At 37.6% G+C, this 26673-nt stretch overlaps 1 protein-coding gene across 1 annotated transcript in view; it reads right to left on the bottom strand.

Annotated features, from left to right (window-relative positions):
• The window catches only part of TBC1D32 (TBC1 domain family, member 32), a 319433-nt gene that overhangs the window by 65891 nt on the left and 226869 nt on the right, over window positions 1-26673 (bottom strand). The window contains exons 27-28 of the mRNA XM_006878990.1: window positions 6769-6838; window positions 1177-1304 (exon numbers count right to left, since the gene is read on the bottom strand). Of these exons, the coding sequence (XP_006879052.1) occupies window positions 1177-1304; window positions 6769-6838 (198 nt within the window). The remainder of the gene's footprint in view (window positions 1-1176; window positions 1305-6768; window positions 6839-26673) is intronic.

The following is a 26673-nucleotide window of genomic DNA, read 5'->3' as shown; positions in this document are numbered from 1 at the left end:
TTGCATCTCCTTGGAGGCAAGGATTCTGGGGCTTCGTCCGACATACTTTGGACATGTTGTAAGGAGAGACAGGTCTTTAGAGAAGGACATCATGCTGGCCGGAGTGGAGGGACAGCGCAAGAGGGGAAGACCCTCTATGAGGTGGATTGATTCAGTGACTGGGGTAATTGGGATGGGTGTGTCAGAGGCAATGCGATTGACACAGGATAGAGTAAGGTTTAGGGCTGTTGTACATAGTGTCGCTATGAGCCGCAAATCACTCGACAGCACATAACAACAAGAACAACAACAACGACAGTTTATAAACTACCGAAGTAAAATGAAGCTATTACTAATGAAAATTAATCACTTAACTGGAAACTATTTAAAAAATAGTATAAACTTATATGCCTGCTGGAGGGTAACAGTGCTAAGAACTAAGGTAAAATAACCCATTTTATGGAAACAGATTTGCTTAACACATTAAAATGAGTACCTTCCTCTATGTAGTTGAAATCATAGAATATAGGTACAGTTTCTACCTAGAAAATTATGTTAACATATGTGATTTTTTAACTCTCAAGAAATTCTAAATGACTAGATTTTCAATATAAAAGATTGTTTTTGTTGTTGTTGAGTACCAGCAAGTCAGAACCAACCCATATCTGATCCTTCTGTGGGTTTTTAGAGACAGTTTAATTGCACCATCTTTCTCCTGTGGAGGAGCTGGTGAATTTGAACTGCATGATTTTGTGATTGCAGCGCAGTTTCTTACCACTAGTCCACCAGAGCTCTCTGATACAAACACTTCTTTAGAATATAGTAATACAAATACTTGTCATACACATTAAAACTTATATATTAAAAGTCCAGCACCATTTCTGAAAGCTAGCATGCTGGATGGAATGATAAAGGATACAGAAAGTCTTTTTATTCTGCCATTACAGAGTCTATTTTTAAACTTTCTTAGTCTGAAGATATGACTTTAATATTCCACAAATAAGACTGAATCTAATAATTATGATTCCATGTAACAGAATGCATACTTTAAATACAGAATCAAAATGATAGAAAACAATATCACAACAAATAAATCACTAATATAGGTTATCATCACTAAGATAGTTTAGTATCACTAAGATGAAAATATGTTAAAGCACTCTAAAGAATTAGAAAAAATATATGAAGAAAGTTTACTAAAAAGGATATGAAAAGAAGATTTCACAGGAGCTTGCTGCTGTTTCAGGAACCTCTCACAATGCTTTAAGACCAAGGAGAGTTGATTTTCAGCACCATCGTTCAAGAGGTTGAGGAACTTACCATACCTAAATTAATAACACACAAAGCATAGTAAATGAAAAAATCAGAACATGCACTACAAAATCAATTCTTCTAATGCATTAGTGCCTATTCCAAAAAATTAAATTTCTGTAACTGGACAGATACAGAAAAAAAATTTAGAAACTTAGAAATTTAGAATTCATATAGTCCAATGATTTTCAGTGAAGTATTTCACCACAAACCACTTTAATTATGTACGGAAGTATTTTAACTATCAGAATGGCGCTGGGAATGGTTAATGGTATTCAGAAGGTTATGGCCAGGAGATTGACATGGGACATTCCCAGTATGAAAACAACTTGCACTATTACTTGCGTGAATAAAAACCTATTTATAATTAATTCTATTTACATACTACGGTTTTTGTCTATTGTCTTATACATTAAATGCTAATAAATTTAAATCAAGGGAGTTCTCAAGGTGTGCCATGTGCCCAAAGTACGTGAATTTACAGCCTTGAAAAACTTGCTGAAGGATTAGCTATGAGTCAGTTCAGATTTGACATCAATAAATTTGAGTTCTTTATGTTTACAATACTAGTATTTAATACATTTTTGAATCTTAGATAAAAAGAACATTCTCATTTTGGAGAGCCACACGCATGATGGAATATTATGTAGCACTCAGGAATAACTATTATGAAATATTATTATATTATTATGAAATAATATACAAATGATGGAATACTATGCAGCACTCTGGAGCAAATAATTATGAAATATTATTATATTATTAGGAAATAATATTATACAACATGGGAGAGACTGGAGAAAATTATTCTCAGTTAACTAACTTTTTTTTTGTCATAAGGACAAATAAGGACTGTATAAGGTCATTTTTCTGTAAAATTAGAAAGGCAACTAATAAGACGTAGTTAAAAATCTAAGAATTATTAATGCATCTTGATTGCATGATTGGTCAATCTTGGACTGCAAAAAGATGGTAGAAATTCTCAAATTTTTCCTCTTTGGCTTTAATCATTGGTGCATATATTTGAATTACAGTAGTATTAACAGGTCTTCCTAATCAGCTTATGGGATAGCATCCTATCACTCACAGCATTGTACTTCAGGATGAATCATGAAATTTCCTTTTCAATTATGACAGTAACGTTTTCCCTCAACTTTTCATTCCCAGCACAATAGATCATGTGATCGTCTTATTATCCCCATGGATGTCTATCTTGTTTTCTGTTTTGTTTTCCAAAGCTTTTGAGTTTAATTGCCTATCTTTAATTAAAAATGAAGAATGGTAAAAACAAATAGCATTCAGAAAATCTGTAGTAACAAGGTGATTCCAGAAAAAGATGTTTCTCTGTTTTTTTCTAACTACTTTTTTTAAAATTTTATTTTATATTAGTTTATTTACAAAGTTCTAATACATTGTTTTTTCACAATGGATCTTTCCCCTTTCCTTTAGCCAGCTCTCCCTCCAACCATCAAATTATGTGAACCTATGATTGAGCCCCCCTCGGAGGACTGGAAGCACCTGCTGCAGAGGGTCAAGGACTGCAGCCTCCAATGGATTGAGGCTCAGTGTCAAGAAGACAAAGATTCTCACCACTGGACCAATTGGCAGCATCAGGATGGATGGTGAAGAGATTTGCTTGGCTCCACAGTCAACACTATCAGCACCAGTAGCCAGGAAATTAAAAGGCGCTTTGACATGGGAAAGTCGGCTGTTAGGGACCTCTCCAAAGTACTGAAGAGCAATGGTGTCTCTCTGGAGACTAAGGTGCATCTGATACAGGCCATCGTCTTCACAATCACTTGTTATGCATCAGAGAGTTGGACAATGACCAAGGAGGATAGAAGGAGAATTGATGCCTTTGAGCTGTGGAGCTGGAGAAGAGTATTGAGAATACCATGGACTGTTAGGAAAACAAACAGATTCATCCTGGAGAGAATTAAACTGGGTGGCTCCTTGGAGGCAAGGATTCTGAGGCTCCGTCTAACATACTTTGGACATGTTGTGAGGAGACACTGGTCCTTGGAGAAGGACATCATGCTTGGGAGGGTGGAAGGACGATGCAGGAGGGGAAGGCCCCCTATGAGGTGAATCAATTCAGTGACTGGAGTATTCAGGATGGGAGTGTCAGAGACAGTGCGATTGGCACAGGACAGAGTAGAGTTTAGGGCTGTTGTACATAAGGGCGCTATGAGTCGCAAGCAACTCGATGGCACATAACAACAACAACACAGCTTGCCCATCCTCACCCCTCTGCTCCCCCTCTTTGGATCCTCACATTTGTTTTACAATAATGGTCCTATACAGTATTTATCTTTATGAGACTAAAATAGTTCACTTATCATAATGTTCCCCAATCCCTCCTAAGTTAGGTTGTAATTTACAAAGTCATTGTTCCTGCATGCTGCATAGTATTCAATTGTGTGAATATATCATAATTTCTCAATTGATTCCATTGTGGTTGGGCATTTGGGCTGTTGCATGTTTTTGCTATGTTCTTCTTCATATTGTATCCATGTTCTTTTTATGGTGAATAATGCTGTCATGAACATGGTTCTCTTAGTTCACTGATGGCTAAAATGTCTATCTTCATGTGTTCCATTCAATTTTTCCTACATTCATATTTGTATAACAAATGTTCCAATTATTAATGACTGTTTGTAGCCATTTATACTCATTTTTCAGAAACTTCCTATCTGGACTTTGCATCTAACATAAGCATTAGGTAAATCTGCTGTCAGGGACCTTTCCAGAATACTGAGAAGCAATGATGTCAGTCTAGAGACTAAGATGCGCCTAATCAAGTCCATTGTTGTTGTTGTTGTTGTTATGTGCCGTCGAGTTGTCTGCATCTCATGACGACCGTATGTTCAATAGCCCTAAACTCTGCTCTATCCTTTGCTAATCTCACCATCTCCAACACACCTGCCCCCATTATTACCCCAGTCACTGAATCAATCCATCTCATCGAGGGTCTTGCTCTCCTGCGCTGTCCCTCCATCCTCCCAAACATGACGTCTCTAAGGACTGGTCCCTCCTTGCAACATGTCCAAAGTATGTCCAAAGTATGTCAAACGAAGCTTCAGAATCCTTGCCTCCAAGGAGCAGCCCGGCTTCACCCTCTCCAGGACAAGCCTGTTCGTTTTCCTAGCAGTGCATGGTATATTCAATACTCTTCTCCAACACCACAGCTCAAAGGCATCAATTATCCTTTTATCATCCCTAGTCATTGTATGCATCAGAGATCTGGATAATGACTGAAGAAAATAGAAGAAAAATCTATGTATTGGAGTTGTGGTGCTGGAGAAGAGTCTTGAACATACCATGGACCACCAAGAAAATAAGTAAGTCTGTCTTGTATAGGGTAAAACCAAGTTTCTCCTTGGAGGCTAGGATTTTAAAGCTCTGTCTCACATACTTTGGGCATGTGGCCAGTAGGTACTTATCCTTGGAGAAGGACATCATGCTCTGAAGGGTGGAGGGGCAGCGCAGGAGAGAAGACCCCAGATTATATGGACTGATACAGTAACTAGGGCAATGTGGGTAGGTGTATTGGAGTCAGTGAGACTGGCTCAGGACATGGCAGGCTTCAGAGCTGCTGTCCATAGGATCACTATGTGTCGGGAGGTGATCTGACAGCACATAACAACAACAACAACTATAACTACCTACATCTGTCTGCTCGTAGGGCTTTTGAAGGCCTGTTTCTTCAGAAGGTTAATTCTTCTTCTAATTCTTTCTTAATCTGGGAGGTCTGTTTCAACCTCATCATGAGTGACCCTTCTGGAAACAGAAAAAGTACAGACACAGATTCCAGCACTACAGCATCCTATAAACTAAGTTAGTACATTATTCTGACAGAAGAGTGTTGTACTAGAGGAGCAAATAATAATACCTAAATAGTGCAAGAGAGGAAGACCCTCGATGAAATGGATTGATTCAGTGACCGGGGTTATGAGGGCAGGTGTGTCAGAGACAATAAGATTGGCACAGGATAGAGAGCTGTTGTACTTAGAGTTGCTATGAGTCGCAGGAAACTTGACGGCACATAACAACAAACAATAAAACTGTACATATCTAAGATATAAAGTTATTGGCAACATGCAAATTATTCTGCAATACCTGAACCGACAGATAAGTGTTGTACCTCTAAAAGGAAATCATAAAGGCAATCACACATACAAATATTATGGCACACTTTTTCAGCCTATGGCTGGGGCCCATTATAGCACAGCCGAATGGGGGTCTGGATGGGGGTACTGGCACAGCTGGTCCTTCAGTGTTGGTTTAGTACATACCCGAAGGCCACTAGGCCCAAGGGCTAAAAGGCACCTGGTGGATCATTAAAGATTCTACATATAGGTGCCTGTTATTTCTTATCCTTCAGTTATAACTAAGTATTTTATTACAAATCACTTTCCACATAATCCTTGTAAATGAGTTAAACTCACTGGAGGGTCAGCTATGGGTCGGTTCTGACTCCATGGTACACAACAGCAACAACAACATATTATCTATAGATTCCAAATTAAAAAGTTGTAGTTGTGCACCAGGAAGTCAGAATCAACCCATGGCTGACTGTTCAATGGGTTTTCAGAGGGAGTAAATCACACAGAGTTTACCCACCTTTCTCCCATGCAGCAGCTACAGGATTCAAATGACATACCTGTGCACTGGCAGTTCAATTCCTTACCTTAAGCCACTAAAGCTCCCTCTAAATCAAAATTATATATTATCAATAGATTTAAATTCAAAATTGTTTGAGTCATTATAAATATTTGTATAATGGAAGAAACAGAGGGTCACAAAACATGGTCAAAATGGGAACATGTCTTATTTATGCAGCATGTTAAGTAGAATTAATATTATTTTCAGATTTCTATTAATTTATAAAACTATTATTATTTTAACAGCGTCTACATGCATCTTTTTAGATTTTATTCTGAAGACAACAATGTAAATAGACTAGAACTGTAAAACGTCCCATTTAACAAGCAAGCAAGAATCCAATCCTTAACACTCAGTCTCTCACTTTTTAGCTTATCCTTTTTTCAAAACATTTAAAAAATTCAAATGATAATAGTTCTAGTTCATTGCTTTTTATTTTTGCATCTGTCCTTTAGGCACTTGTGGGCTGATCACCCTAGCTTGACAATTAGGACTAATCACATTTTACAAAATGGTATGATTGTGCTACAAATATGCTGCTTTTCCAAACGTTATTTTTAGAGAAAACCTGATAGTCATAGAGCCTTAAATACAGTATAATTAGCCTCTGGAATAATAACGAACTGTAACTGATTTACCGGTACAGGTAATGTGCCAATATCTTAAAAAACCAAGTTATTATTTTATGAATGATAAACTTTGCATTTAAAGTACACAAAATTGTAGAGTGTTAAATGAAATACTATTAATCACCTATAAGGCAGATAATACAAACTCTACAAATGCACCAGAGATATTTTTCTATAATAATACCTGACAGTCATTTCAATGCCAAGCTGCTGCACAGATGAAAGACTTTCATTCTTCACATTTGCATCAGCAGCTAAAAACAATAGAAAACTGGGTCATAAAAATGTATCAAAGTTTGCATAACAATCATAATTTAATTGAGAATTGAAGGAAATATTTTTACATATTTTAATAGAAATTTTAGAACCACTGATGGATTTGTTCCTTTAAGTGCTTTCAGGTATATTTACAAAGAAAGAAACAGAAAACTTTCTATCAACATTTTTCCTATAAAATCTACTGTATAGTAAATATGAATTAAATAATAGCAGTGTTTTAAATTAAAAAATCCACACATTTTATTCGTTTCTCAGGGAAGAGGGTTGTCAATACAAATTGTGTTAAACAAACAAAATCCAGTGCCATCCATTAGGTTTCTGAGGCTATAAATCTTTACTGGAGGATACTGCCCATAACTTTACTGTGGATCTGACAGTGGATTCAAGCTTCTGATCTTTTCATTAATAACTTCACATGTTTTGTACTTTGTCACCAGAGCTCCTGGTTAATCCAAATCTAAGGTAAAAACCACCCCACAAACCAACTAATTGTCACTGAATCATAATTGGTTCACAGCTAACTCTCCAGCAGGTTTTCCGAGGCTGTAAATTGCAGAGGAGACAGTCGTTCTTTCTCCTGCACACCAATGGTGGAAGAGTGTATGTTTGAGTTGGCACTACAATTCCCTGTCCAATAGGCCACCAAAGCTCCAAATAGTGGTCAAAATATGCTGAATTTCTGTTGTGTCATTTATATATAAGATTTTTAATTATGAACTAAAACAAGCATAGTTGTCCATTCTTTCCTGACAACTATAAATCTTTACAAATGAAACAACATTCGACCTATGCATACGATTCTATGAGCATGATGTAAAGGAGTTTCTTTCTGTAACTCATATATTCTTAGTGAAGTAGTTTTGTAATCTTCTAACAAAAGAGAGGAAGGGTTTTATAGTTTCTCTACAGGAGATGCTAAGAGTGTGAATCAGTTCTTGAGAAAAGTAGATGAACTAGCTAACACTAAACAGTGAAGATTTAACTGAAACCCAGCTTTTGGCTGAGGATGCTAGAAAACACACACATACTCATACATAGAAATTAAAAGTTCAAAATCATGAAATTTATTTAGAAATTATTAAAGAGAACTAAAACAGGCTTTCTGAATCCCAAATCAGTATTTTCCCACATTACACCACAGTGATATCTCATACTATCAACATAATCTATTCACTTTGTAGACTCATTCATTCCATTTAATAAATCTTCTGATATAGTAAGTGTGGAGTACAGTGCTAGAAGCTATGGGGGATAAAAGATAAATCACATATCACATCCTAAAGTATCATGTAGTGTCAAAGATAAAATACGTTAATAGATAACTCTGATAAAGGCCTTTTAAAGTCCTAAGTGGAAGAAGAGTGGTACAGACAAAATGCTATGTGAATTCCAAACAAGAGAGATTATTCCCAGCTTCTGAGGAAAACGTAGCATTTAAGCTGAATTTTAAGGGTACAATTTGCATGTGCAGAGATAAGGGAGAACAAATTAAACAACATTTTTACACATCTATTTCTCTGACTAGCAACAATGAATACTTCAGCTCTCCAAGGAGTCCTAGTGGCACACTGGGATCCTTTCGGTTCACTAAATGAAGTCAGCAGTGTGCACTCACTAGCCACTCCATGAAAAAACATCTTCTTTTATAAACACTTAAAGCTTTGGTAACTAGGATTAAGGTAGTTATGAAGAGGACCTAACATGATGGCAGTGGGTCAAGCTACTACAGTGACCAACTTGAACTGGTTTGTCCAGGAATTTCCTATTTTTAGTATTGAAAGCCCCCTATGGCAAAATGTCATTTATCACCCTACTTAGAATGATCATTTTCAGTTAATAAAATTAAAAAAGTCTTACACAGTATTTGTCCTTATGAGACTGAGTTCACTCTTCATAATGCTCTCCAGTCCCTCTCATATTAGGTAGTAACTTACAAAATCACTGCTCCTGCTTGCTGCATAATATTATATTGTGAGAATGTACCATCATTTCTCAGTCAATTCCATTGTGTTTGAGCATTTGGGCTGTTTCCATGGTCTTGCAATGGTGAAAAACACTGCTATGAACATTGGTGTACAAGTCTCTATTTGTGCCTCAGTTCTCCTTTTCTCAGTGTATATCCCAAGCAGTGGAATAACTGGGTCATATGGAATTTCTATGTCCAAAATTTTGAAGAAATGCCAAATTGCCTTCCAGAGTGGCTGCACCACTTTACCATCCCAACAACAATGTATAAGAGTTCCTATCTAATCACATCCTCTCCACCATCTATTACTTGCTGCCTTGCTAAACTTAACCACTGCTACTGGGGTAAGAGGGTATCTCATTGTGGTTTTGATATGCATCTCTCTTATTGCCAGTGATTTAGAACATTTCTTCATCTGTCTGTTGGCCATCTGAATGTCCTCCTCTGTGAAAAGTCTTTCCATGTCTTTTGACCATTTTCTAATTGGATCATCAGTCTTTTTATTCTGGAAGCCCTGTAACATTCTGTAACCTTTCGTGATGAGACCCTTGTCTGAGATGGTATTGCCAAATATTTGTTCCCAGTCAGTAGGTTTTCTTTTCACCTTGCTGGAAAAAAGTTTTGATGAGCACAAAGATTTAATCTTTAGAAGGCCTCATTCATCAATTTTATTCTCTTTAGAGTGTTCATTTCTGGCTTTATTTTCCTGTCTCTTTATAGCATAGACTAGGCCTTCTAAGCTTGGTCCCAGCTTGTCTCTTATGAGCTTTAGGGTTTTAGGCTTTATCCTCAGGTATCTAATACACCTTGAGTTGATTTTTGTGTATGATGTGAGATGTGGATCCTGTTTCAGCTTTCTGCAGGTGCAGTCCAGTTCTGCAGGCACCATTTGGTGAAGAGGTTGTTATTTTCCCATTCGAGGATCCAAGGATAGGGGAGGCTTAATCAGAGAGTCACAGAATTTGATGGGTGGAAGGAGTGGTGGGTAAAGCAAAGAAGAAAGATTCACTGTGAAAAACAATGCATACAAACTTGATGAACTTTGTGTATAAACCAGTATAAAATTTAAATAAAAAGAGGAAAACATCCCAATGTAAAACAGAATGTATATGAATGATATATGAAAGACAATGTAAATGAAAGATCGTATAAAACACACTGTGTACATGAATGAAATATAATGTAAAGGAATTATATTAAAAAATACAAAATATTTAAAAAAAATAAAACAAATAATGTGGTCTGTTCATAGTCAAACATCATCTGAGTGTTATTTAAATAAACATGTTATATTTAGGCTAAAGTGATCAGAGCTAAGATACAATTTATATGGCTTACAAATCCTTTGCATTTGATCTAACAATCAAGAAGAAAACAATGTATTGCAATCGAAAAATGTGTCCCTTCATCTGTTTTGAAAAAAAAAAAGTTTTGAGTTTCTCTTAGTAGTAAAAATATAAATTATTCTCACAATTACACTTTTTAAAACCCTCTACAATCAACACTCTGGGTACCAGCAGCCATGAAATTAAAAGATAAATTCTATTGGAAAAATAGTCTGCTGTCAGAGACTTCTCCAAAGTACTGAAGATCAACAATGTCAACCTGGAGAATAAAGTGCCCCTGAAACAGGCCACGGTCATTGCAATTACTTGCTATGCATCAGAAAGCTGGACAATGACCAGGGATGACAGAAGGAGAATTGATGTCTTTGAGCTGTGGTGTTGGAGAAGAGTAATGAACGTACCACGGACTGCTAAGGAACCAGAGGAGCTTGTTCTGGAGATGGTGAAGCCGGGCTGCTCCTTGGAGTCAAGGATTCTGAAGCTTTGTCTGACATACTTTGGACATGTTGTAAAGAGGGATCAGTCCTTGGAAAGGGACGTCATGCTTGAGAGGGTGGAGGGACAGCACAAGAGAGGAAGACCCTCGATGAGATGGATTGATTCAGTCACTGGGGTAATCGAGGTAGGTGTGTCAGAGACAACAAGATTGATTTAGGATAGGGCAGGGATCAGGGCTGTTGTACACAGGGTGGCTATGAGTCGCAGGCAACTCGACGGAACTTAAAAACAACAACATTATCAAAACACTAACTAGAATATAACTTTTAATCAACAGCATTTTAAAATTAAAGACATAAGTAAAATAACGCCTTATCAATGTTCAATATAACATTATAAGGTTAAATAAATATAAGAGTAATCTGCAAGCTTATTTCATTTCATTAACTGAATCTGCTTGTTCCCTGATAATTCTATAATTTTTGTCTGGTAATAGCTTAGTTTTTCAAGCTTAAATTCTGCTGTACAGCTTGGTATAGTTGCTCACTGTGCAAAATTTAAATAACTTAAAAAATGACTTTAAAAATTCCAACAATATATGTCATAGAAAAGACTGACTTATACTGAATATTAATTGCCAGAATCAACTCAATGGTTTATGTTGTATAATGCTAAGAATGTGATTTTTGAAAAAACCCAAAAACTATTGCAGAACAATTTTAAGATTAAATAATTACATTTTGAATTCTAGCATTCGTGATCTTGAATTATTAATCAAGATAAATATTCATTTTAAATACAGTGTGCTTTTGAGGTTTCCTTTATGGAAAGACTACAACAGACAGCTATCTTAACAGTAGAGAAGCATGCAGTGAGTGAAGAAGGTGCTAGTGAATAAGATTCCTAATGCCACGTGTTTGACAGATTAGAGTGGCCTTTGTCAGAAGAGCACATAGAAGTCCATGTTGGTAAAGTTTCATATAACATAGGGAGAAAGGTGAGAGGAGTCGCACAATATACCTATAAGTATCACGGTTATTTTTGTGGAAGGAGGGAGTTCTTCTAGACTAGTCTAGCAGTTGGGGGTGAAATGAGTCCTTTAACTTTTCTGGAGTTGTACAAAGAATTTATAGAGTGTTAGTTAAAAGTTTATTAATTAACTTCTTTATAGTTGAAAATTGAACTGTACTTCATCAGTAGAAAACAGCTGAGGGAGACAACTGTTTAAAAGGGATTTGTGAGTAGGAATTATTGTCATGACAGGAGTCTAGAACGAAGGCTGCATAGTGGAGTGGACTTGGGGGGAGGGATTGTATAACAATAAAATAAGTTTTCTTTTACTTTTCAAAGAGAAGAGTGAACTGCGGGTGGGGAAGTTGGCACGAATAAAAGTGCAACAGTGAATGAATGGAAATCCAAAGTCTCTGCAAATTTTAATTAAAATTAAAAGTAATAAAAAAATTTTTAAAAAGAAAATGCTTTCTAATATAACTACGCATTCAAAGTCCTCTGACAAGTTTTTTTCCTAAAAAAAGAAATTCTGTAGAGTCATTTGCATTTTTAAGACCATTACAGCTTATTTATTGCGCACTAATGTTGAAACTCATATGGAAGTTAAAAGCAGACATTAAGTAAGGAAGATTGAAAAAACTGCTGCCCTTGAATTGTAGGGCTGGTGAAGAATTTGAACATACTATGGACTGCAAAAGAACAAGTACGTGCTCGCTTCGGCAGCACATATATTAAAATTGGAACGATACAGAGAAGATTAGCATGGCCCCTGCGCAAGGATAACACGCAAATTCGTGAAGCGTTCCATATTTTTTACAATACGAATGTGTTTGACTGCATGGATCATAACACATTATGGCTCATATTGAGAACAATGGGAGATCTGAAACACGTTATGGGACTAATTGGGAACCTATACCTAGACCAAGAGTCTGTGGAGTGAACAGAACAAGGGAACACTGCTTGGTTTAAAAACAGGAAGGGTGTGCATCAGGGTTGTGTTCTTCTTCCATAGCTATTCAATCTGTATGCTGTGCAAATAATTTGTGAAGCTGCGCTCTATGAAGAGGAGTATGGCATCAAGTTGGGAGGAAGACTCATCAACAATCTGCATTATACTTATGATACAGCTTTGATTGGAAAGGGAGTAGAATATGAAATGGACTCCAGTCTTTAGTTTGGATTATATCTCAATATTAAGAAGAAAAAGATTCTCACTACAAGCCCAACAGTCAACAATATGATAAATAGAGAAAAGGTTGAAGCTATCACTGACTTCATCCAGCTTGGCTCAACAATCAATATTCTTGATGTCAGCAGTCAGGAAATCAGGAGATATATTTCTTTTTTTTATCTTTTTAAGTTTATTTCTTTTATTTTTGTTTGCTTTATTTTTCTTTTTTAGATTTTAATAAAAGTTGATAAGGAACTTGGATTTTCATTCATTCATATTTTTCTCCCTGTCTCCTCTCCCTCCAGTTCACTTTTTCCTTTGGACAAAAAGTTCTTTCATTGTTATACAGTTTCCCCCACCCCTGCCCCCACACCTGGCCCACTTTACCATGCATCTCTTATTCAAGACTCTTGTCATGCCAATAATACCTAGTTGTGTGTTCCTTTTCTACAGTTCTCTCTCTCATCTGTTTCAGTGCTGTATGCATTGTTTATCCCCTCTTTTCTTTGTTTCCTTCCAGCTCCAGTATCAGTCCTGTTCTATAACAGTGGCATTATGCTGTATTTGGCTTTTTGTGACTGAGATGTTTCGCTTAGCATAGTGTTCTCCATGGTCACTTATTTTGTGCAATGTTTCATGACTTCTTTGTTTTTTTCAGTGCTTCATAGTATTCCATTGTGTAAACCACGGCGTCTCTATCCATTTGTTTGTTGATGGGCACTTGGGCTGTTTCCTGCTCTTTGCTATTGTGAACAAGACAGTAATAGACAAAAGTGTGCATAAAAAAAAAAAAAAAAAGAACAAGTACATTTTATCTTGAAAGAAGGACAGGCAAGAAAGCTCCTGAGAAGCAAAAATTGTTCTTCAGGCATGCTATTAAGGGTCAAAAAAAAACACAGAAACACTGTCAACAAGATAAAATGACATATGGCTCAAATACAGCGTAAATTGTCAAAAAAGAGTAAGACCAGGCAGTGTTTCATTCTATTGCAATAGGCTCACTGAGTTGAAGCTGAGTTAACAGCATTTCGTTTAAAAAGCTGAGATTCATTCTTTTTGTTGTTATGTGCTGTCGAGTCGCTTGCTACTCATAGTGACCCTATGTACAACAGCCCTAAACTCCGCTCTGTCCTGTGCCAATCACACTGTCCCTGACACTCCCATCCCGATTATCCCAGTCACTGAATCAATCCACCTCATAGAGGGCCTTCCCCTCCTGCGCCGTCCCTCCACCCTACCAATCATGATGTCCCACTCCAAGGACCTGTCCCTCCTTACAACATGCCCAAAGTACGTTAGACGGAGCATCAGAATCCTTGCCTCCAGGGAGCACCCGGTTTAACACTTTCCAGGATGAATCTGTTTGTTTTCCTGGCAGTTCATGGTACCCTCAATACTTTTCTCCAGCACCACAGCTCAAAGGCATCAATTCTCCTTCTGTCCTCCTTAGTCACTGTCTAACTCTCTGATGCATAACAAGTGATAATAAAGATCATGGCCTATATCAGATGCACCTTAGTCTCCAGAGAGACACAATTTCTCTTCAGTACTTTGGAGAGGTCCCTAACAGCAGACTTTCCCTTTGCAATACGTGTTTTAATTTCCTTGCTACTGGTGCCGATAATGTTGACTGCGGAGCCAAGCAAACTAAAGCTGTGAACAATCTCAATCTCTTGACCATCCATCCTTATGCTGCCAATTGGTCCCATGATGAGAATCTTTGTCTTCCTGACATTGAGCCTCCATACTGGAGGCTGCAGTCCTTGACCCTCTGCAGCAAGTGCTTCAGGTCCTCCTCAGTTTCAGCAAGCAGGGTTGTGTTATCTGCATAACGCAGATTGCTGATAGATCTTCCACCAATCTTGACCCCACATTTCTCCTCACAGAGCCCAGCCTCCTGGGTAATCTGTTCTGCATACAGGTCGAAAAGGTATGGAGACAGGATACATTCCTGGTGTACGCCCTTCCCAACTTTGAACCATGAAGTGTTTCCTTGCTCTATTTTGACAACTGCCTCTTGGTCCAAGTATAGGTTTCACATTAGAACGATCAAGTGTTCTGGGATTCCCATTCTTCTCAGAGTCAGCCACAGTTTGTTATGATCCACACAGTCAATCACCTTTGCATAGTCAATGAAACAAAGATATGCATTCCTCTAGTATTCCCATAGTTAAGAAAGTCATTTCTAGATCCATCTTGAAGTACAATATTGTGAGTGAGAGGATAATATCTATACGCATACAAGGAAGGCCAGTGAATACCACTAACATTCAGATATGTGCACCAACAACCAGAGCCAAGGACGAGGATGCATAGTAAAAATGATGAGGAAACTCTAAGTGTATGTGTGGATGAACAAACAGCAATCTAATAAACAGCAGCAGTAACAAGACCAACAAATCTAGGGGGGAAAGTTGTTGTCGTTGTTGTTGTTGTGTACCATCACCCCCTTACCCAACCAATATCGGACCCTGCAGTGGGTTTTCAGAGACAGTTCATTGCATGGGAGGAGAATGCTGGTTGTTCTCCCATGGAGCAGTTGGTGGATTTTGAACTGCATACCATTAGGACTGCCACACAGCTTCCTGCCACTAAGCCACAAGAGCTCCCTAGAGAATAAATTAATATGAGCTTAAAAAAATATTTCCTTTTATGCACACCCATGTTTACTGTGGCTTTGTGCACAATAGCAAAGAGCTGGAAACAACCCAAGTGCCCATCAACAAACGAATGGACAGAGAAGCTCTGGTAAATCTGCATAATGGAATACTATGCAGCACTGAAAAACAAGGAACTCATGCAATATTATGCAAAATGGATGACCCTGGAGGACATTATGCTGAGCAAAATATCTCAGTCACAAAAGGACAAATATTGCATAGGCCACTGTTGTAAAATGGGATTGAGATAAGGGTCGAGGGAAGACAGAAAAGGAGGGGAGCAATGATGCATACTGCATTGAAACAGCTGAGGTAGAGAACTGTTTAAAAGGGATATATGTTCTTGTCATTACAGAAGTCCAGAGTGAAGACTGCATACTATAGTGGACTTGGCGGGAGGGACTGCATAACAATGAAAGAGTTTTTCTTTTTCTTTCCAAGGAGAAGAGTGAATTGGGGGGAGGGGATGGGCAGGGAGAAAAATGCAACAATGAATGACTGGAAAATCTCTCTATAAACTTTCATTAACATTAATAAAAAAAAAGACCAAAAAATATTTCCTTTCAAACTAATTTTATGCTGTGTATGTTCTTGATATGGACAGTTCCTCTTTGTGGCATAAATAGAAGTCAGATACAGTCACTTCCTTGCTATCTACACTCTTTTCACAATTCTATAGGCAAAATCTTGGAATAAGGTCTTCCACAGAAGATGGGAACCCATATGTTCACCATTATTGGGTAGATTTGTATTCAGGGAGTTCTGATGAGTCGGTCATAGGCATTTGTGTTGTAAGGTTTCTGTGTTAAGTGTCCATTGTTTTCTAAGACTGAGTAGAGGGGACCACTATTGCCATAGCCAAGAGTAAGTTAAGCTGCTAACTTAAGAGTGGCATCTCTCTGGCAGTTCCAATCTACCATTGGATCCTCAGAAGAAAGATGCGCAATCTCTCCTTGGACAATTTATAGCCCCTGAAAACTGGTAGGTCAGCGGTTGTGTCTGTTCAGACTCCATAGCAAGGAGTACGAGTTAGGAAAAGGATTCCGGTGTGCAGTGGCTAACACATTTCAGCGCTAATTGAAAATCTGTGCTTCATGCTCACCAGCTGCTTCACAGACACATATCTGGCAGCCTGCCCTTTATTCTTGGAAGCCCTATGGAATAGCTCTACTCTGTTCTTTCCAAGTTGACTCAAGGGCAATGAGTAATGATCATTAAGAGGTAGAATCACAAGTGTAACCTAGATACAGTACCAATCCTCTGGGAGTTTAGAATCTATAGAAACTAAGAGTGGCATTACATTAGTGAGAATCCTGATAATGGGATCAAAACAGGTAACTAAAGAAGACTTGAAAGGCCCAAGAAAAGTTTTCAGAGATAGTTAGAGCGTGATTAAAGACCAAAATAAACTAACTGAAAGCAAAAAAGAAGTCTAACAAAGATGTTGAAGGAAAACACAGACAAGAGGCAAGAACACATTGCCCAGAGTTCAGCTGTCCTGAAGCACACAGAATAAAGCGAAGTCCAGACACAAATGAAAATAAAATGTATTTAAACTGCTTGCTACAATATTTAGATTTTTTTCTCTTTTTAAAATAGGAAGCATAGAAGAAAATAGAAAGGACAAAAGATTCTTCATTTTATAACTTCTTATGTATATATCTGGATACTCATCAAAAAAATAGGTGACAGAAATGTGGGCTTTACTGACTTACATATTTTAATTTCAAAGTGGCTTTATGTCACACAGGTTTCAGTTCACATATTTAAAGTAGACTGCATTACCTCAGAATAAAGTTCATATAGGAACAGACAGCAAAGTCATGTAAACATGTAAAACTTTTCTGAACATAAAAGAAATTCCCAATCATATTTACATTCAAAAGTAAACCAAAAAAAGGAAAAATGACTTTCCAACAAAATAAAATGATAAATGGAAGATAGAAATTTGTTCCCTGCAGTCACTGTGAAAAATAAAGAAAATTAATTGTGGAAAAAGGTCAACCAAACAGTGGTATCTATAGCATTCTATTCACCCTACTTATTTAAGGTGGTTAATTCATTCTAAGTAATCCATTTTAAATATAATAATTTCAGAAGAAAGTTATTAGAAAAATTTACTTGGTGTGGCCAAAATGCTCTGGTATTGCATTCTGTTCTATTTTGGGTTTGCAACGCGGGCACATAGAGCAGCAGCAGAAGAAATTAAATCTCCTTTGCCTGGCACTTGGCTAATGATGTGGAAAAAAAAGAAATTTTCAGAAGAGTAAAGAATTTGTCCAGTGGAGGACAAATCCATGGTTGGAGAAGCAGTTTATTGCTTGGCTGTTCACAGACTCCCTTGAAGACCTGCTGTATCAATAGTATAAAAACAGAGAACGCTTATGACCCAAGGAAATCAACCAGTCAGCATCCTTTCTCCTCTGTCTTTCCTTGCCCAAAGTCATTCTGCAAGTTCTGACACTTCTCTTTAAATATGTGGGTTTATTTATTATCCATTGTATTCAATTCTTACTGCCACAAAGTTCAGTATCTTGTGCTCAAAATACTATAAGATTTTTAATTTCCTTATTGGTAATATTCAAAATATGATTTAGAAAGAAAAATAATGTACTCATTATGTGTCTTTGACAGTATGACAATGCCTCGAAGATAAGATTAGTTGAGCCTTCCCTGCTTTTTTTTCAGCTATAATTTTTCCTACCTGCAGCACAAGTACCTCCCTTCCTGCTCTTTTTTGCTATCTAGTCTCATCTTCCACAGTGCACCAAGCCCACATCAATCAAGCTTTCCATTGGACACCATGTGGCACTTTGAGCAAAGCCCTTCATTTGACAATCCATGGCAAAGAGCATATGGAAAATCCTGCAGAGCAGTCATGTGAAAAAGATCAGCAACTTTTCACGACTTCATTTTCTACCTTTATGTTATGATGTAATTAGCTCACCTTTTCAAGGATGTGCCCCACCCAGCTCCTTATGGGCAAGTCCATATTATACTTTATGGACAGTGTAGGTGGCATAAAGTTAGTTCCAATTCATGGTGGCTCATGTACAACCAAACAAATCCCTGCCCAGTCCTGCTCAAAGTCATTGATGTAATCCTTGCCTTTTGAGTGCCTTTCATATGAGGAGATTCATTTTCCAACACTACACTGGACAGCATCCTGTTGTGATCCATAGTTTTCATGAATTCATTTTTTTTTGGGAATAAATTACCAGGTTTTTCTTTCTAGTCACATTTGGTATGGAAGCTCCTGGTAACCTTTTCACCATGGATAACATGGTGGTTGCTACAGCTTTTACTGTCATAGCAAGACAAAAGCTACCACAGAATAACAATCTAACCACCAGGGAGTGGTCATGTTATGTTATTTACTGTCTAGTAGGCACTGACTCATAGCTGACATTTTTAGAAGTTATAAATCACAGGAGAGGAGACTGCACATCTTTTGTTCCTAGGGAGCTGCTGATGAATGAAGGCTATGCGCCTCCAATTTGACAGTGTGACACCTTACGCACTAAGTAACCAGAGCTCCTGAGCAATGTGCTTTAGTCAAAATTACACTTCAGAAAGGGAAATAGGAAAAAGAAGAACATGTTTTCTGAATATTGAGAGCAGTATAAAAGGTATATAAGTATATATATAAAATCCCTGGTGCCATGGTCTCTTCCAAACCCAACCTGACCTCCTGGCCATTCTCTGTCAATGTATTATCTTCGACAATATTTTGCTTAATTGTGATATTAAGCTGGAGGGATAGTGACTGAAAGCAGAGAATATCAGATGAATGTCTACTTGTGTTTATAGATTATGCAAAAGCATTTGTTTGGATCATAACGATCTATGACTCAGGTTAACCTGGAGAAATATGGGAATTTGACAAACTTTAATTGTATTTATATGAAATCTACAAAATTAGACCAAGAAAGAAGCTGTTGTCTTAAGAGAGCAAGGGAACTCTGCATGGCTTAAAATTATGAAAGGTGTCTATCAGGGTTGTATCTTCTCTACATACCTATTCAATCTGTACTCTGAGCAAATAATTTGAGAAACTGGACTATATGAAGAAGAGTGTGGCATCAGGATTGGTGGAAGGATCATCAGGAACCAGTCATATGGAGAAGACACAACCTTGCTTGCTGAAAGTAGGAGGACCTGAAGCACTTACTGCACCTTTCAATATGGCCTACATCTCAACATCAAGAAAACAAAGATTCCCACCACTGAGCCAACTGGTAATATCACGATAGATAAAGACAAGACTGAAACTGTCAAAGATTTAATTTTGTTTGGATCAACAATCAATACTAGTGGAACCTAGTGGAACCAAGACATGAGGAGATGTATACAGTATCCAGAAAGTTTGTGTTAAAGTATCTCTCTAAGATCAATAATGTCAGTCTAAAGACTAAGGTATGTCTGATTCAACCACAGTCTTTCCAGTCACCTATGATATATTTGAGAGCTGGCCAGTGAAAAAGAATGACAGAAGAATAATTGATGCATTTGCATTGTGGTGTTGGAGAAGAGTGTTAAATATTACGTGGACTAACAAAAGAACAAATAGATATGTCATGGAAAAAGTACAACCAGAATGTTCCTTGGAGGCAAAGATGATGAAGCTCATCTCACATAGTATGGACATGTTGTTAGGATAGGCGATTCCTTAGAAAAGGACATCATGCTTGGGAGGGTGGAAGGGCAGTGAAGGAGAGGAAGATCCTCAACGAGATGGGTCAAACTGCAACAATGGACTCACAGGTGTTGAGGATGTTAGGGATGGTGCAGGATAGGACAGAGTTCAGATCTATTGCTCATGGGATCACTATGAGTTGTACTCAACTCGATGACAATAACAGCAACTATATGTATTTTTGTGAGGGTGTGTGTATGGGCACATAAAATATTAAAATTCTATTTTAATAGTTAAACATGATACAAAGTAAAATTTTCTGATATTTTTCCAATATTTTGATTAACTAGCACTGAAGAGGAAAGGAACAAAATTAACATATCTACTACCCTGAAAGGACTACTTAATTTATCATTTCAAAGAAGCAATTACAGTGTGTGTGTGGGGGGGGATGAACTTAACTCATTCCAGGGAACTGAGCTGACAAAAAGTCAACATCTGTTAAGATTTGGAAAGATACCTGTGTGGATTTACAAACTGCAAACATGGAAAACTTAATCTGTTTGTTCTTCTCTCCTTTCTTTAAGAGGATAAATGGCCAAACTAATTCAATTTTTCCAGATTTGCAAATTTTATAATGGATTAAATCCTGAGGGAGCAAACAACAGATGGATGATTGTGTTATTATAATTTCAGCTACCTTAGGGTTTAGGAAGCTGTCATTTTAAAAAAGACAATCAATTTCTCATTTCCAGAAACATGAAAAAACATTGACTATGTATCCAGCATTTGCTTTGAAACATCTTTTATGGAAAAACATGGCTTTTGTTTATTTAGTATAAATAGAAAGAAATTTTATAATAGAAAATGATTATTCTGCCAGCCAAAAGATAAATGATAAAAGATGAGGATACCTAAACCCTTGGGAAGAAAACAATATTAGCAACAAGCTTGACATATCACAATAATAAATATTAAACAATCAATCAATAGGAAGCTGCTTTATTTTTCTGTACTCTAACACTACAGTGAATAGCTGTTCAGATGGAGTCTTTAAAGAATTTAAATTCACATTTAAGGTTTATCAGCCTAGCTAATACGCTCAACTAACTCAGCATTGGAGTCCTCACTTGGCATAATAAAGAACTATAACAGAGGGCAGTAAATGCATGCAAGCTGAGCTACTGTTGTTGCTGAGGGTTTAAACCATGTATACAAGATAATTTTAATGTTAAAATTTTATGTTAACTACTGAAAACACCACCCATTAGAACACTATACCAAAATGAGCTTTATAGCTTGACAGATTATGATGTTGAAAAAGAAAAAGATAACAACTAGGGTTATACATTTCTCTATCTTGGATTGTTGGTGGTGTTGTTAGGTGCCGTCGAGCCGCTTGTGACACATAGCAACCCTATGTACAACAGCCCTAAACTCGGCTCTGTCCTGTGCCAATCCCACTGTCTCCAACACACTCATCCCGATTACCCCAGTCACCAAATCAATCCATCTCCTTGAGGCCCTTCCCCTCCTGCACCTGCCCTCCACCCTCGCAAGCATGATGTCCCTCTGCAAGGACCGGTCTCTCCTTACAACATGACCAAAGTTTGTCAGACGAAGCCTCAGAATCCTTGCCTCCAAGGAACAGCCAGGTATAACCCTCTTAAGGATGAATATGTTTGTTTTCTTAGCAGTCCATGGTACCCTCAACACTCTTCTCCAACACCAAAGCTCAATGGCATCAATTCTCCTTCTATCCTCCCTAGTCACTGTCCAACTTTCTGACGCATAATGAGGGATTACAAAGACCATGGCCTGTATTAGACACACCTTAGTCTCCAGAGAGACACCCTTGCTCTTCAGTACCCTGGAGAGGTCCCTAACAGCCGAATTTCTCATCACAATATGCCTTTTAATTTCCTGGCTGCTGGTGCCAAGAGTGTTGATTGTGGAGCCAAGCAGACTAAAGCTGTGAACAATCTCAATCTCTTCACCATCCATCCTGATGTTGCCAATTGGTCCAGTGGTGAGAATCTTTGTCTTCTTGACATTGATCCTGATGCTGCCAATTGGTCCAGTGGTAAGAATCTTTGTCTTCTTGACACTGAGCCTCAATCCATATTGAAGGCTGCAGTCTTTGACCCTCTGCAGCAAGCAGTTCAGGTCCTCCTCAGTTTCCGCAATCAGGGCTGTGTCATCTGCATAATGCAGATTGGGGATAGATCTTCCGCCAACCCTGATGCCGCATTTCTCCTCACAGATACCAGCCACCCGATGATCTGTTCTGCATACAGGTTGAAAAGGTATGGAGATAGGACACATCCCCAGCATACGCAATTCCCAATTTTGAACCATACAGTGTTTCCTTGCTCTGCTCTGATGACTGCCTCTTGGTCCAAGTATAGGTTTTGCTTTAGCACGATCAAGTGTTCTAGTATTCCCATTCTTCTCAGAGTGAGCCACAGTTTGTTATGATCCACACAGTCAAACACTTTGCATAATCAATGAAGCACAAATAGACATTGCCCTGGTACTCTCTGTTTTCAGCCAAGATCCATCTAACATCAGCTACAATATCCCTAGTACCACGACCCCTTCTAAAGCTAGCCGGGACTTCTGGCAGTTTTCTGCTGATGTGCTGTTCCAGTCACTTTTGGATAATCTTCAGCAGAATTTTGCTTGCATGTGAAATCAATATTGTTCTATAGTTTCCATACTCTGTTGGGTCACCCTTCTTTGGGATGGGAACAAATACAGATCTCATCCAGTCAGTTGTCCAAGTGGTTATTCTCCAGATTTCTTGACACAACTTGGTGAGCCCGTCCAGGGCAGCATCTGCTAGCTGAAATATGTCAATTGGTATAGCATGTATTCCTGGGGGCTTTTTATTCTTTTTTCTTTTTTTTTGCTATTTCCTTCAAAGCAGCTTTAACTTCTTCCTTCATCACCATAAGCTCTTGCTCATAGGTTGTTTCATTAAATTCTTCTGTGTCTGCCAATTTCTTTTGATAAAATGACTCAGTATATTCTTTCCATCTTCTTTTAGTGCTTCCTTGATGATTTAATATTCTGCCTAATGCATCCTTGGTTATATCAACTGCAGGTTTGAATATGGTCTTCTGTTCCTTGAGCTTAAGAAATGCTGAGCGAGTTAGCCCTTTTGATTTTCTGACTCCAACTCCTTGCACATTTCATTGTCTTATTTTACTTTGTCATCCCGTGCTGCCTTCTGAAATCTTCTATTCAGCTCTTTAATATCTAGAATTCCTCCTTGCATTTTGACTTCTCTGTGCTCCAGTACAATATTCAGAGTTTCCTCTGACATCCATTTTGGTCTTCCTCTTCTGTCTTTGTAATGAATGTTTGCACTCTTCTTGGTTGGTACCCTTGATATCCTCCCACAATTCATGTGGTCTCGCTCATTCATATTCAAGGCCTCAAACCTGTTCCTGAGATGGTTTTGAAATTCAGGTGGGATAGACTCAAAGTTATATTTTGCTTCCTGTGGATTCAGTTTCATTTTCCTCAGCTTCAGCTTGAACTTGCATATGAGTAGTTGGTGGTCTGTTCCACAAATCAGCTCCTGGCCTAGTTTTCATAGCTGATGTTGAGATGCTCCAGCGGTTCTTTCCACAGATGGAATCAATCTGGTTCCTATGCATATCATCAGGTGAGATCCATGTGTATAACCTGGGTTTATGTCTCTTAAAAATGTGTTTGCAATGAATAAGTCATTGTGCAAAATTCAATCGTTCTATCTCCAACTCCATTTCTGTCTCCAAGTCCACGTTTTCCAACTACTGAATCTTCTTCTCTGTTCCCAACTTTTGAATTCCAGTCACCCATTATGAATGCATCTTGATTGCATGTTCGATCCATCTCTGACTGTAAAAGTTGGTAGAAATCTTCTATTTCCTCTTCTTTGGCTCTGGTTATTGCTGAATATATCTGAATGATAGTGGTATTCACTGGCCTTCCTTGTATGTGTATGGATATATCCTGTCACTCACAATATTATATTTCAAAACGGGTCTTTAACTATGAAAGTAAACCCATTTTTCCTCACCTTTTCATCTCTGGAGTAATATAGCATATGATCATCTGACTCAAAATGCCTCATGCTGGTCCATCTCATCTCACCACTGCCTAGTATGTCAATATTTATGCATTCCATTTCTTCCTTAACAATATCTAATTTTCCTACATTCATGGTTCTCACATTCCATGTTCTAATCACTAGTGTCTACTTACAACTGTTCCTCTTCCTTTGTATTTCCACACTCAGTTGCCCTTTCTGTCATTCTACGTGTGTTCTGTTGTACATGGGCTTTCAGAGTCCTGCTATTTCGGAAGTGGATGGCCAATCCTTCTTCCTAGTCTGTCTTAATCTGGATGTTCAGATTTAGAGAAGAATCCAACAGATAACATAGGATTACCGATTCTTACTAACTCTCTCTTACTCACAAACTTGATTAATCCCTGTATGTTTTTCACATACATCTCCAACTTCATTCGTAAGTGATCATTTTCTTCATAAATCTTTTTCTTCAAAGCTTTCTTCACTTTCTTTCTCTGACCATAGTTTCTTCTTGTTAAAGTGATGATTCTATTTTAGACAGCGATAAAATGGAAAGCATATTAAGTACCTAAACACACTATATGATTCATAAAGAGGTGCTCAATAGAGATCCATAGTTTTCACCTATGTTGATTTTTGTTTAACACCCATATTTTGCTCTCACGGCTTTGTTTTCACTTTCCTATTTCTTACTCTTACATGTCCTGTTGCTTATTGCCAGTGAGTCGAGAAAGACTCATAGCGACACTATGAACAAAAGACCTGAAAGCCTTTCTGTACTTATCATCATTTCTCACAGTTCATTGTGTTTCCAGTGGCATGTTGTTTAGTAAATGGATGCCACTCCTGCTTTGTCACTATATATAAATAATTAGGTATGTGTTCATATGTGTATTTATAAATATCAACATATTCCTAATCATTACAGAAGTGTGGTGGAGTATTTTGTGAAGAAGCTTACTGAATTGCCACTGCGAAGATACAAAGGAATTTGAGGTCTAGTAGAATAGTTAAACTTATTACATAATCAGCAAAGAGTTTACAATTAATTCAATAGATGCTCAGATGGGATGCTCTTCTGCTAACAAGTAAGAAAGGCAGTGGTGTCATTCTATCTGAATCTTTATGGTAGACCTGTATATATAATATGGTTGTCAAGAGAAGGAAAACTCCATCCACAAGAAACAACAGAAGCTGATACAGAGTTGATACATACACAGGCAATTTTCACACAGTAACAGGGAATAACACTGAGTGATGCAAAAAGTACGTCATAATGGAAGCATATTTAATTTTTTTACCTATTTCTTTGTACAGGACTTATGTAGTAGATTGCCTGAATAAATAGCAAATATTTGTAGGATTCTTTTTTTAGTAAATGGCAAAATCATGTCACTATTAAAATTAAGAGAAGTTACTTTAAGAGAAGTTACTTTTCTTTATCTATTACCATGAATCAATCTGATATCTAGCCTTGTTTATTCTCTGTTCATTGTCACATATCTATTAGATATTTACCTTTGGAATATTCCATTTATGCACTCCAATTCATCCTTTATACTTTTTCCAAATGAATTTTCCTAAAAATAAATCAGCTAAAGCTTTTGATAAGAACTCTAAAATGGTCTACTCAATTGCCTGCTAAATTAAGAAGTAGGAGGTGAAAATATTTAACAAGTACATAAAGTTCTTTTAAAAAAAAAAATCTCTCCCCCCCCCCGCCCCATTTTCAGGCATTAACTGACACTGTTATTCTAAGTGCAAAGGACACAAGGGTATATAAGACAATAAAATGACTCTATAAGAATACAATCACATGAATATTCAGATGTTAGGTCAAGAATATTGCAATGTACTAAAATGCCCGAATAAGAGGAAAAATGATGATGGAATATATTTCTGACTTTATATAACAACGTGGTGGTTTAATAATCTACATTCCTCCCCACATCTCTTCCCTAAATAACTATTGAAATGTTTCAGAGGTATTCAGAAAACATGTGAAAGCAAGTTCCTAATCTATACCTCAAACCTATTTTTGTCATTCTTCTCTCCATCATTATATGGCAATTCTATACTTGAGTCCTTCCTAATTCCTCTCCTTTTCTCATGACCCATATTAAATCTATTACCAAGGTCTACTTGTCTTACCTTACCTAGAAGCTGCACCTTCCTCATCGCCTTCACCGCTGACACCACGATCCAAGCCTTCATCATTTTTCATCTTGATCACTCAGTAGTCTAACTTATTTACCCACTTTTAGTCTTTTGTGCTTCCCTTCAGTTTTTAATTTTATATTCCCAGTAATCTTTTAAAATCATAAATCAAGGCATGTGAATCCTGCGTCTTATACTGGTGTTGTTGTTGTTATGTGCCGTCGAGCCCCCTGCAACTCATGGCGACCCTATGTACAACAGCCCTAAACTCCTGTCTGTCCTGTGCCAATCGCACTGCCTCCGACACTCCCATCCCAATTATCCCAGTCACTGAATCAATC

This window comes from Elephantulus edwardii, unplaced genomic scaffold (assembly GCF_000299155.1).
Source record: "Elephantulus edwardii isolate Elephantulus edwardi_28Jun2011 unplaced genomic scaffold, EleEdw1.0 scaffold00002, whole genome shotgun sequence".
In the NCBI taxonomy this organism is placed as follows: domain Eukaryota; kingdom Metazoa; phylum Chordata; class Mammalia; order Macroscelidea; family Macroscelididae; genus Elephantulus; species Elephantulus edwardii.
Note: the sequence above shows the minus strand (reverse complement) of the source record. Positions and strands in the feature narration are given on the sequence as shown.